The sequence below is a fragment of the Anomaloglossus baeobatrachus genome, chromosome 5 (assembly GCF_048569485.1).
Source record: "Anomaloglossus baeobatrachus isolate aAnoBae1 chromosome 5, aAnoBae1.hap1, whole genome shotgun sequence".
Taxonomy (NCBI): Eukaryota; Metazoa; Chordata; class Amphibia; order Anura; family Aromobatidae; genus Anomaloglossus; species Anomaloglossus baeobatrachus.
Genome location: NC_134357.1, coordinates 130,193,914 through 130,208,169, shown reverse-complemented (window position 1 = coordinate 130,208,169; position 14,256 = coordinate 130,193,914). Strand labels below are relative to the sequence as shown.

Below are 14,256 nucleotides of genomic sequence, written 5' to 3'. Positions count from 1 at the left end.
CCGTACCCACTGTATCTGGCAAATGGAATATCATTATCATGTTGGTATCATTAATTCCTTCAGTCTGCCCTTATGTTCTGCAAGCGATGGGCCATCAACAAAACGGAAAATAATGACTTCCTCTGGGCTGTACAGGAGAAAACAATGTCCCCCAATCTGACATCACTTCCTCCTTTACGTTATTGGCTAAAGCTGCACTGTTAGACCTCCTGCTGTATCCACCCATTAATGCACTTAATACTAATCACACTGGGAACGGTCTTAGAATTTTAAATTAATTATTGCCAACCAAGGGTATATAAAATGTGTCCACAATAGACTATCAATATCAATAATTATTCACCTAAAAGAATTCTTATGGACGGGCTATTCAAATAACCATCAGGAAAACCAATTCACAAAAAATAGCCGCAACATAAATGACATTACACATATATTCTTTATTAGATCAAAGAATTAAAATAGCAAGGAAAAAATGACAACACGATAGGAATGGGTCCAGCACAGCAAGATTGGTTATACAAAATTGTAACATGAAACGCAAACCAGCAATAAATAATGGAAACATTGCTTATTTTGAAAAAGTAATAAATGAAGCATACAAATTGCAGATCGGACACAAACAACTAGAGAAAAACAAAAAAGTGAGCCGGAGTATGAGATGGTATACATGGAACTTGTGAGACCATGTTCACACTGGCCATGAGACTAAGAGAAACCAAGGAAAAAAATTGTGAAAACATACCCTACTGGAACTAAATAAAAGCATAGTGCATATAAACATAGGGTACTTAGTAAACACTGTATTTGATCAAAAAAAGCATAAAACTATCCCACCAAACGTCAAGGTGTACCCAGTTGGGATAGTACCTACACTCTCTAATATTTAAACCTTACCATGGGTCTAAAATAGGCCTCAATGTGGCTAAGGGCTGAGAGCGACCGGGTCCCAACAGGACACACACAGTCAGGGGGATTCACAGAATGAAATGTCCAGCTCGCTGAGAAGGGGGCCACTCCCTGTTTGTACTGAATACAAAAAAACTACATAAAAACAAAAAAGTGAGCCGGAGTATGAGATGGTATACATGGAACTTGTGAGACCATGTTCACACTGGCCATGAGACTAAGAGAAACCAAGGAAAAAAATTGTGAAAACATACCCTACTGTAACTAAATAAAAGCATAGTGCATATAAACATAGGGTACTTAGTAAACACTGTATTTGATCAAAAAAAGCATAAAGCTATCCCACCAAACGTCAAGGTGTACCCAGTTGGGATAGTACCTACACTCTCTAATATTTAAACCTTACCATGGGTCTAAAATAGGCCTCAATGTGGCTAAGGGCTGAGAGCGACCGGGTCCCAACAGGACACACACAGTCAGGGGGATTCACAGAATGAAATGTCCAGCTCGCTGAGAAGGGGGCCACTCCCTGTTTGTACTGAATACAAAAAAACTACATAAAAACAAAAAAGTGAGCCGGAGTATGAGATGGTATACATGGAACTTGTGAGACCATGTTCACACTGGCCATGAGACTAAGAGAAACCAAGGAAAAAAATTGTGAAAACATACCCTACTGTAACTAAATAAAAGCATAGTGCATATAAACATAGGGTACTTAGTAAACACTGTATTTGATCAAAAAAAGCATAAAGCTATCCCACCAAACGTCAAGGTGTACCCAGTTGGGATAGTACCTACACTCTCTAATATTTAAACCTTACCATGGGTCTAAAATAGGCCTCAATGTGGCTAAGGGCTGAGAGCGACCGGGTCCCAACAGGACACACACAGTCAGGGGGATTCACAGAATGAAATGTCCAGCTCGCTGAGAAGGGGGCCACTCCCTGTTTGTACTGAATACAAAAAAACTACATAAAAACAAAAAAGTGAGCCGGAGTATGAGATGGTATACATGGAACTTGTGAGACCATGTTCACACTGGCCATGAGACTAAGAGAAACCAAGGAAAAAAATTGTGAAAACATACCCTACTGTAACTAAATAAAAGCATAGTGCATATAAACATAGGGTACTTAGTAAACACTGTATTTGATCAAAAAAAGCATAAAGCTATCCCACCAAACGTCAATGTGTACCCAGTTGGGATAGTACCTACACTCTCTAATATTTAAACCTTACCATGGGTCTAAAATAGGCCTCAATGTGGCTAAGGGCTGAGAGCGACCGGGTCCCAACAGGACACACACAGTCAGGGGGATTCACAGAATGAAATGTCCAGCTCGCTGAGAAGGGGGCCACTCCCTGTTTGTACTGAATACAAAAAAACTACATAAAAACAAAAAAGTGAGCCGGAGTATGAGATGGTATACATGGAACTTGTGAGACCATGTTCACACTGGCCATGAGACTAAGGCGGGCTTTGCACACTGCGACATCGCAGCCCGATGCTGCGATGCCGAGTGCGATAGTGCCCGCCCCCGTCGCAGCAGCGATATGTGGTGATAGCTGGCGTAGCGAAAATTATCGCTACGCCAGCTTCACACACACACTCACCTGCCGTGCGACGTCCCTGTGGCCGGCGGCCCGCCTCCTTGTTAAGGGGGCGGGTCGTGCGGCGTCACTGTGACGTCACACGGCAGGCGGCCAATCGGAGCGGAGGGGCGGAGATGAGCAGGATGTAAACATCCTGCCCATCTCTTTCCTTCCGCATATCCTACGGAAGCCGCAGTGAGGCCGGTAGGAGATGTTCCTCGCTCCTGCGGCTTCACACACAGCGATGTGTGCTGCCGCAGGAGCGAGGAACAACATCGGACCGTCGCGTCAGCGTAATCATGGATTACGCCGACGCTGCACCGATGATACGATAACGACGCTTTTGCGCTCGTTAATCGTATCATCTAGGCTTTACACACTGCGATGTCGCATGCGATGCCGGAAGTGCGTCATTTTCAATTTGACCCCACCGACATCGCACCTGCGATGTCGCAGTGTGCAAAGCCCGCCTAAGAGAAACCAAGGAAAAAAATTGTGAAAACATACCCTACTGTAACTAAATAAAAGCATAGTGCATATAAACATAGGGTACTTAGTAAACACTGTATTTGATCAAAAAAAGCATAAAGCTATCCCACCAAACGTCAAGGTGTACCCAGTTGGGATAGTACCTACACTCTCTAATATTTAAACCTTACCATGGGTCTAAAATAGGCCTCAATGTGGCTAAGGGCTGAGAGCGACCGGGTCCCAACAGGACACACACAGTCAGGGGGATTCACAGAATGAAATGTCCAGCTCGCTGAGAAGGGGGCCACTCCCTGTTTGTACTGAATACAAAAAAACTACATAAAAACAAAAAAGTGAGCCGGAGTATGAGATGGTATACATGGAACTTGTGAGACCATGTTCACACTGGCCATGAGACTAAGAGAAACCAAGGAAAAAAATTGTGAAAACATACCCTACTGTAACTAAATAAAAGCATAGTGCATATAAACATAGGGTACTTAGTAAACACTGTATTTGATCAAAAAAAGCATAAAGCTATCCCACCAAACGTCAAGGTGTACCCAGTTGGGATAGTACCTACACTCTCTAATATTTAAACCTTACCATGGGTCTAAAATAGGCCTCAATGTGGCTAAGGGCTGAGAGCGACCGGGTCCCAACAGGACACACACAGTCAGGGGGATTCACAGAATGAAATGTCCAGCTCGCTGAGAAGGGGGCCACTCCCTGTTTGTACTGAATACAAAAAAACTACATAAAAACAAAAAAGTGAGCCGGAGTATGAGATGGTATACATGGAACTTGTGAGACCATGTTCACACTGGCCATGAGACTAAGAGAAACCAAGGAAAAAAATTGTGAAAACATACCCTACTGTAACTAAATAAAAGCATAGTGCATATAAACATAGGGTACTTAGTAAACACTGTATTTGATCAAAAAAAGCATAAAGCTATCCCACCAAACGTCAAGGTGTACCCAGTTGGGATAGTACCTACACTCTCTAATATTTAAACCTTACCATGGGTCTAAAATAGGCCTCAATGTGGCTAAGGGCTGAGAGCGACCGGGTCCCAACAGGACACACACCGTCAGGGGGATTCACAGAATGAAATGTCCAGCTCGCTGAGAAGGGGGCCACTCCCTGTTTGTACTGAATACAAAAAAACTACATAAAAACAAAAAAGTGAGCCGGAGTATGAGATGGTATACATGGAACTTGTGAGACCAGGTGTGTACCTTTCCAAATCAAGACCTATCAGTTTAAATAAACACAGCTGGACTCCAATCAAGGAGTAGAACCATCTCAAGGAGGAGCACAAGGACATGGACAGCATGTGACTTAAATACGAGTGTCTGAACAAAGTGTCTGAATACTTATAATCCATGTGATATTTCAGTTTTCCGTCTTTAATAAATTTGCAAACATTTCTACATTTCTGGGGGGGGGGGTTCTGTTAAGATGGGGGCAGAGTGTACATTAATGAGAAAAAAATGACCTTTTTTGAATCTACCAAATGGCTGCAATGAAAGATTGAAAAATTTAAAGGGGTCTGAATACTTTCTGTACCAACTGTATGATGGAAGTACGTTCATCTCCTTTTCATTTGTCTTCTCACTATTTTCCTCCTTGTATACAATTGCTCTATGATAAAATTATCAAGACATGTTGTTACCAAACCTGTATCAATGTGACCTTAACATTCATATTAAGATAAAACATCAGCTCAGCATGTAATTTCAATTAATTAATCCGACATTGGATGGTGTCTATTCATTATACGCCTTGGACACTTGGTACAATAATAAATTTCCTGTCTATGTTTTAGGAGGAATATAAACCAGGAAAACCAATTTCTGAAGAAGACTTGAAAAATGCAATCAGCATACATCATTCTTTAGCTACCAGAGCATCCGACTATAACAAAAGGCCAAATGTCTTTTACCTACGAACAGCAGACTGGAGAGTATTCCTCTTTCAAGCGCAGTGAGTCATAACAGTTGCCATAAATGTCTGATGATGACCAATCACTGGTCCAGTCTGATCGGTCATAAATTACTGTAGTTGACAAGACTTCTATTACTTCATTGGCAAAATGAACTCTAAATTCAGACTTTTAACTAATGAGAAAGTTAACTTTCCTTTCCAATAACAGCCAAATTTGTCCTCAATATTTGAGATATTTTTCATTAATTCTATTACTAATTAATTATACAGTGTGTCCACTCATATCCTGTCCACCGCCATTAACTTGAGAACGGCAGCTATAGGCATAGAAGTGGTGTCTAGGTATAGTAAAGTAGCCATGCGCTACGCAATGAAACCACCTATAGCACCACCTGGTGGAAAACAACGGAGTTAGCATTTTTATCTCAAAAATTGAATGAGATACAGAAAAAAAGTGGATTACAAAGTTGTAGGGCATCATCAATTTAAAACGAATCGACACCTTGCATACAGAAATGCTATGATTGAAATGTGTAATACTCACAAGGCTGCGGACGTGAAGCGATTCCTCATGGAGACCTTCCTACAAGTCATTGGGTATGGTGGCTGCGTGGAGTGGCCTCCACGCTCACCTGACCTGACCCCATTGGACTTTTTTCTGTGAGGTCACATCAAACAGCAGGTGTATGCGACCCCTCCACCAACATTGCAGGACCTACGACGACGTATCACAGATGCTTGTGCAAGCGTGTCACCTACCATATTGCACAACATGCAGCAAGATACAGTATGCTGTCCAGAGTCCAGATTGCAGCTGACGGTGGCCACTTTGAGCATCAAAGTTAAATGAGCGCCATATGCGTGACCAGCATTCAATGTTTTGGGGGCGGTCATGGATTTCATATCATAGCATTTCTGTATGCAAGGTGTCGATTCGTATTGAATTGATGATGCCCTACAATTTTTAAATTCACTTTTTTTCTCTATCTCGTTCCATTTTTAAGATAAAAATGCTAACTCCGTTGTTTTCCACCAGGTGGCGCTATAGGTGGTTTCATTGCGTAGCGCATGGCTACTTTACTATACCTAGACACCACTTCTATGCCTATAGCTGCCGCTGTTCTCAAGGTAATGGAGTTGTTCGGTTGCATGCATCTCTATGCAGCTGAGTGTGAGTCCGTGCCGGGTGATGCACTCGCGCGAGATACACATGAGGCAAGTGTGACACCAGCCTTAAATCAAGGATTTTAAATTGAATTCTTTGTGTGATAGTCTGGAAAGAAGCCAGTGGAGTGTGGCATTAGGGAAACGTAGAGGGGGATGTGTGGCAGGATTTAGGATTAGAGATGTGTGGACCCATGGTTTGGCATGTTCATCCAGACTAAAGTTCGGTTTGTGTTCCGGGCTGGACATGACCCTCAATGGAAGTCAGTAATTGGGCAGTTCTGGTCTCCACCACATGCAGCCAGCCATAAACAGATCACTTCTGGGAGAGAGAGGGGTTTTTTTTTCTTTTTTTTTGGGTACACACTACATCCGATCACTTAGGGTACCTTCACACTTTAGCGATGCAGCAGCGATCCGACCAGCGATCTGACCTGGTCAGGATCGCTGCTGCATCGCTACATGGTCGCTGGTGAGCTGTCAAACAGGCAGATCTCACCAGCGACCAGTGACCAGCCCCCAGCCAGCAGCGACGTGCAAGCAACGCTGCGCTTGCACGGAGCCGGCGTCTGGAAGCTGTGGACACTGGTAACTAAGGTAAACATCGGGTATGGTTACCCGATGTTTACCTTAGTTACCAGCGCACACCGCTTAGGTTAGCGTGTGCAGGGAGCAGGAGCCGTGACTGGCAGCGTGAGAGCTGCGGAGGCTGGTAACGAAGGTAAATATCGGGTAACCACCTTGGTTACCCGATGTTTACCTTAGTTACAGCTTACCGCAGGCTGTCAGACGCCGGCTCCTGCTCCCTGCACATTCAGGATTGTTGCTCTCTCGCTGTCACACACAGCGATGTGTGCTTATCAGCGGGAGAGCAACAATAAAAAAACGAACCAGGGCTGTGTTTAACGAGCAGCGATCTCACAGCAGGGGCCAGATCGCTGCTCAGTGTCACACACAGCGAGATCGCTAATGAGGTCACAAAAAACGTGACTCAGCAGCGATCTCAGTAGCGATCTCGCTGTGTGTGAAGCACCCCATAGTTGATCATTCAGACACTGCAAGCGGCTCACACTGGGCCGACCCCCGAGCGTACCTGAGCACTGTGATGCTCAATCGCATGATCAGCATACCGTAAGGAACCCGGACTCTGAACCGGAACAGGTTCACTAATCTCTGTTTAGGATATATTGGACCAATGCTAGTCCATGTACCACAGAGAAGGGTGTTGCAGTACAGTGCTGGCCAAAAGTATTGGCACCCCTGAAATTCTGTCAGAGAATACTCAGTTTCTTCCTGAAAATGATTGCAATCACAAATTCTTTGGTATTATTATCTTCATTTAATTTGTCTTCAATGAGAAAAAAAAAATAGTCATAAAGCCAAATTAGATATAATTTCACACCAAACATAAAAAAGGGGGTGGACAAAAGTATTGGCACTGTTTGAAAAATTATGTGATGCTTCTCTAATTTGTGTAATTAACAGCACCTGTAACTTACCTGTGGCACCTAACAGGTGTTGGCAATAACTAAATCACACTTGTAGCCAGCTGACATGGATTAAAGTTGACTCAACCGCTGTCCTGTGTCCTTGTGTGTACCACATTGAGCATGGAGAAAAGAAAGAAGACCAAACAACTGTCTGAGGACTTGAGAATCCAAATTGTGAGGAAGCATGAGCAATCTCAAGGCTATAAGTCCATCTCCAAAGACCTGAAAGTTCCTGTGTCTACGGTGCGCAGTCATCAAAAAGTTTACAGCCCATGGCACTGTGGCTAACCTCCCTAGATGTGGAAGGAAAAGAAAAATTGACGAGAGATTTCAACGCAAGATTGTGCGGACGGTGGATAAACAACCTCGACTAACATCCAAACCAGTTCAAGCTGCCCTGCAGTCCGAGGGTACAACAGTGTCAACCCGTACTATCCGTCGGCGTCTGAATGAAAACAGACTGTATGGTAGGATACCCAGGAAGACCCCACTTCTTACCCCGAGACATAAAAAAGCCAGGCTGGAGTTTTCTAAAACTTACCTGAGAAAGCCTAAAACGTTTTGGAAGAATGTTCTCTGGTCAGATGAGACAAAAGTAGAGTTTTTTGGGAAAAGCCATCAACATAGAGTTTACAGGAAAAAAAAGAGGCATTCAAAGAAAAGAACACGGTCCCTACAGTCAAACATTGCGGAGGTTCCCTGATGTTTTGGGGTTGCTTTGCTGCCTCTGTCACTGGACTGCTTGACCGTGTGCATGGCATTATGAAGTCTGAAGACTACCAACAAATTTTGCAGCATAATGTAGGGCCCAGTGTGAGAAAGCTGGGTCTTCCTCAGAGGTCATGGGTCTTCCAGCAGGACAATTACCCAAAACACACTTCAAAAAGCACTAGAAAATGGTTTGATAGAAAGCACTGGAGACTACTAAAGTGGCCAGCAATGAGTCCAGACCTGAATCCCATAGAACACCTGTGGAGAGATCTCAAAATGGCAGTTTGGAGAAGGCACCCTTCAAATCCCAGGGACCTGGAGCAGTTTGCCAAAGAAGAATGGTCTAAAATTCCAGCAGAGCATTGTAAGAAACTCATTGATGGTTACCGGAAGCGGTTGTTCGCAGTTATTTTGGCTAAAGGTTGTGCAACCAAGTATTAGGCTAAGGGTGCCGATACTTTTGTCTGGGCCCATTTTTTGAGTTTTGTATGAAATGATCAATGATTTGATTTTTGTTTCATTCACTTTTGTGTTTTTTCATTGCAAGCAAAATAAATGAAGATAATAATACCAAAGAATTTGTGATTGCAATCATTTTCAAGAAGAAACTGAGTATTATCTGACAGAATTGCAGGGGTGCCAATACTTCTGGCTATCACTGTATATTGGAATAGAATATTACAGTGTAATGAAGGAAATAAGCTGCACATGAAAAATGTGACTGATTATATTGGACTGGAGTTTCTAATACGATTTTAATCATTGAAAAGCTTAGAAGCTTTAAAAGTGAAAAAAAAAATGGAAATATTGTAGCTCTTGTTTATGGTCTAATAATTACTAACATAGACAAATGCAATCAACTACCCAAACATCACATTAGTAACTTCTCATGTTACATGAAAATGGCGTTTGTGTGAAAGCGTTCTTTTTTTTACTTTTCCTTTTCAATCAGAAATACAGAACAGATGCATTCATGGATCACCCGCATTAATGTGGTAGCTGCAATGTTTTCCGCTCCTCCATTCCCAGCTGCAATTGGATCACATAAAAAGTTTAGCCGACCGTTGCTTCCAAGTGCCATCACTCGCCTCTCCCAGGTAGAGAGTTTTAGCTTTAGTTCATACAGAGTTACTGTGCATGTAATTATTACTATGTTCTCTAATTTGAGTTTTGTGTTTTGCTTTTGTTGTTTTTTTTTTTTCTAACACATTTTTTTGGGGGGGGGGTTTAACCCCTTGTTGACATTTGCTGTATTTTTATATAGCTGCAGCAGGAGCTGTGACCGCACCTTCTGCAGCCGGTGTCAGCTGTATATTAATGCTGATAGTGCTGCAGCAGCCAGAATCAGCAATAACTCTGATCCTGGACAGATAACCTCTATTATGGCAGAAAATAGTAATCCTGGTATCTAAGCATTACTTGCCACATCTACCTTAAATGGTACCAAAATGTTATTTATACTGAACAATAAGGCCAATTTGAACAAAACCTGAAGATTATATGCACATTGTCTTTTTCAGGTTGATTTCGTTACCAAAACTGCCTGAAAAAGAATGGCCATATACATTTCTATGTAAAAAATGACTGCATATGTTCAGGGTCTTGGACAACTTTTAACTGCTTCCCGTTTTTAAAGACGCCAAAGGAACATGTCCATTCTTCGGGTGTTTTCCGCTCCTAAGTCAATTTGTATTTTATTATACAAAGTCAATTGGGGAAGCTCCAAAGATGCCCAGAGGACACCTGAAGGTGTTTTGTAGCCTTTTGCCATCATCTTTACTTTAAAAACAAAACCGCTAGTGGTTTCATTATTATTCAATGTAGTGAAAAAGAAAACAAGTGGAAAACAAAAAAAATATCAGAAAAACCATGGGAAAATTCCCTCCAAAAATATACCAGCAGCAAAAACTGTAGCAGATATTCTCAGGAACTTACCAAAAGACACTTTGGCAGAATTTTTTCTTTTACAGTTGTCTGAAAAATTTGTCAAGTTTGTCTGAATTTAAAAAACGTGTGCACATAGCCAAGATGTAATTGTACAAATGCAGTTTTTATCTATTTCTCCTTCCTAAAAAAATTACTGAGGTGCCTATGGCCGACCAGTAACATTGACTCTGGGGACTGGCTGTAAACCGGGCTTTACACGCTACGATATCGTTAATGAATTATCGTCGGGGTCACGGTGTTTGTGACGCACATCCGGCATCATTAACGAGATCACAGCGTGTGACACTTACGAGCGACCTTAAACGATCGCAAAAGAGGTCAAAATAGTTTTCCGCAGAGAGGTCGTCCTGAAACAAAAAAATCGTTTTCTGCTTATTAGCGATGTTGGTCATCGTTCCTGAGGCACCACACATCGCTGTGTGTGACACCGCAGGAGCGACGAACATCTCCTTACCTGCCTCCACCGGCAATGCGGAAGGAAGGAGGTGGGCGAGATGTTACGTCACGCTCATCTCCGCCCCTCCGCTTCTATTGGACGCCTGCCGTGTGATGTTGATGTGACGCCGCACGAACCGCCCCCTTAGAAAGGAGGTAGTTCGCCAGCCAGAGCAATGTAGCAGGGCAGGTAAGTCGGTGTGACGAGGGTAAGCGAGGTTGTGCGTCACAGGCAGCGATTTGCCCGTGTTGCACAACCGACAGGGGGCGGGTCCGATCGCTTGCGATCTCGCTAGCGAGATCGCAACGTGTAAAGCTCGCTTTAGACTATAACTGATACATCTCCCTCATTCACAAATTTACCTATTCTTCTATAGCATAATAAGCATAATAACTAGGGATGATCGAATACCTCAAATATTTAGCTTCGCGAATATCCGATGAATAGGTCGCCGCTATGTGAATATTCGATGCGCAATATAAGTCTATAGGAAGCCCGAATAGTGCTGAATAGTTGTTATTTGGGTTTCCCATAGACTTACATTGCGCATCGAATATTCGCGAATAGTCGAATAGCGGCGACGTATTCGGCAAATATTCGCGAAGCCGAATATTTGAAGTATTCGATCGTCCCTAATAATAAGCTAAATAAATTGTTACATGAATGATGAGATGCCGTTTTGTCTGTACATAGTGAATCAAATGTATTGAGCCAACTACTGCTCATGTAGGGGGAGGGTATGGGCCCCCTCCTGCACAAGGGCCCTCCATGGTATTCTATGAGCAAGGACTGAGGTTCAGTTCAAAACATGTAGGAAAAGCTCTCACTTTTAATATTTTTTTTATAGTACTGGGATTGTTCCTTTTTATTTAATTCATACAATAAAACCATTTTGTGATTTTTATCTAACAAACGGGTGGATCTTTTTCGCCCAGTGCATTCACTTGTTCCTTTGTGGCCAGTCTGAGCCTGGCTACATCACTGGAAATATTAAAAAGTTGTAATTTCCTGAATATTGAGGCAAATAAAAATAACAAAACGAAAAAGGCAATAATTCAACAGCATAATAAATTGGTGTTGCCAGCTGAACTGTAGTGAACAGGCAGACAGGGGCGGGAATAGATAGAAAAACCCGACCACATATTCTCTTCCTGTTGCACCTGTCAATCAAATAGCCGTTCATTGCTGGAACTTTACTTGCACATATTTCTGAAATAAAACATCCGATCTTAGAACACAAGGTATGCTTACACTCAGCATCCATCTCCAGTATAGCACTGGCTTTACTTTATATATGAAAATCCTGATGGTTGGTTCTCTTTAAGCTCTGCTACATGCAAAATCTAAAATCTTTGATTCTGTCACAATGGCTGCACCTAGTTATCTAATTGTTGGATTCAGATTCTCCTTGCCTTAAACATGTTGCTCTCAGATGACGTAGTAAAAACCTGCTGAAAGATTCCCTTTAATAGAAAAAAAATAATTATGCACATAGCGATAAAGGTAACATAATTGTTTGAGATGACATTAATGAATAACCTATTGACGCACAATCATAACCTTGTCCTAAGCAAAAAAAATAAATAATGGGTTTACTTTATATTTCATGCACAGGAGGAACAGGTGAAAACACATGAGTCGAAATTCAAGAATATGTCATCAAGCCTAATAGAACATCGCACGGCTCCTCCAGATAAGAAGGTGAAAGGGAAAGAGGTGGATGAATTTAAGCAGAAGGAAGACTATCTAGAGTTTGAGGTTTGTCAACTTTATCCTCTTAATGTTCACATTGAGTTTTTGTAGATCCTGTTTCTAAATGAAAGTCAAAAAGGTAATACTGTGGAACCTTGGATTACGAGCATAATTGGTTCCGGGAGTGTGCTCTTAAACCAAGTTACTCTTATATCAAAGCAAATTTTCCCATAGGAAATAATTGAAATGCAGACGATTCGTTCCACAACCCAAAAATATTTACTGTATTTATATAAACTTATTACGGTAATACAAAATAACGTACTGTATTCATATACAATTATTACAGTACACTAATACAAAATACTGTGCAGTATAATAAAAACCATAAAAACAAATTAAACTGCACTTTAGCTTACAATAGAATTGCTGGTGTGCGGGAGGTACAGTATAAGCAATGTGCTGTACTGGTTAGCAGAAAGAAAGTACAATACTGTATCCACAAATGCAAATTGATTGACATGCTATGTAGTATATACTGTATATACTCCAAGTGAACCATACCTCATTATTATTAAGATGATATCCTACTATCTCATGGACAACAGCAGTTGGTTCATTCTCCAGAATTCACTTATGGGGGAATGACAGTAATATAACACTTTATTAATATACTACGGACGTATATCACTATTGATCTTGGAATAATGTATTCACTCCCTTTCTGTAATTGGCTTCTATATCCCTTCCTAATCAGCGTGAAGTGTCATATTTGGTTTGCGGAGTATGGACATTTTTTAACCCCTTGGTTATAATGCATCCTTATTAGGGATGATCGAATACCTAAAATATTCGGCTTCATGAATATTTGCCGAATAGGTCGCCGCTATTCGACTATTCGCGAATGTTCGATGCGCAATGTAATTTTATGGGAAACCCGAATAACAACTATTCGGAACTATTTGGACTTCCCATAGACTTACATTGCGCATTGAATATTCGCACAGCTGTGACCTATTAGGAAAATATTCGCGAAGCCGAATATTTGAGGTATTCGATCATCCCTAATCCTTATATAATGTTGCTTGTAAGAGAAACTTGGTATACCTTCTATTCTGCTGCATTAGAAAAGTCCTAAAGTCTTTTCAATGACAGGATGTTTGTCAAGTAGATGCCAGTGATGAGTTCATTATCAGCTTTAATTATTGCACAGAAATGTTAAAATACTCTGGAGGGAAATAAATTAAACTTAAATCGCACATCTTGATGCACGACATGCTTTGGAAATATTTAAAACTGATTTACATTTTTTAAAAATAAACCTCTATTAACCCGCTGATACTTAGGTGTGCACTTCATGACAGATGGTACCCCTTTCCTTATATCATTTGGACAGAAAACCTTGACTAAAGGTGAATGAAATTAATGGGTCACGATTCAAAACAGATAAAGAACTACCTTAAAAAAAAAATAAAGAAAAATGGTGATTATCATTTACTGATACAGTATATAAGAAATCCACTGGAATTACACTGCATTCAGCATTTAATCAGGGTTTTAATGTCCAGTTATAAAAAGAATGGAAATGAGAGAGTTTGGAGCTGATGACAACCTAAAGCACCATGCCAGTGTTTTTTTTATTTTACCCCTGGAGTGGTACTTTAAATTTAAGCCCCCTGCCCTTAGACTTCTTCTCACCCTCTGGCATCTTCATCTGTTATCTGGACTTCTCCAATTGGTCTTCTCCAGTGTGTGACCTGTCGACCACTCCAGTGTTTCTTGGATTGCGCCGAAGGTCACAACTCAATATAAGTCTATGAAAACCTCTATCTGGCCCTTGTAGACTTGTATTGAGAGCTTGTGACGCAAGTTCTGACCTCTGGCCAGTC

At 41.5% G+C, this 14,256-nt stretch overlaps 1 protein-coding gene across 3 annotated transcripts in view; it reads left to right on the top strand.

Annotated features, from left to right (window-relative positions):
* The window catches only part of PSD (pleckstrin and Sec7 domain containing), a 700,060-nt gene that overhangs the window by 673,602 nt on the left and 12,202 nt on the right, over nt 1–14,256 (top strand). For all 3 annotated transcript variants that reach the window (XM_075348899.1, XM_075348896.1, XM_075348897.1), the window contains 3 exons: nt 4,809–4,966; nt 9,245–9,389; nt 12,290–12,433. In XM_075348899.1, the coding sequence (XP_075205014.1) occupies nt 4,809–4,966; nt 9,245–9,389; nt 12,290–12,433 (447 nt within the window). The remainder of the gene's footprint in view (nt 1–4,808; nt 4,967–9,244; nt 9,390–12,289; nt 12,434–14,256) is intronic.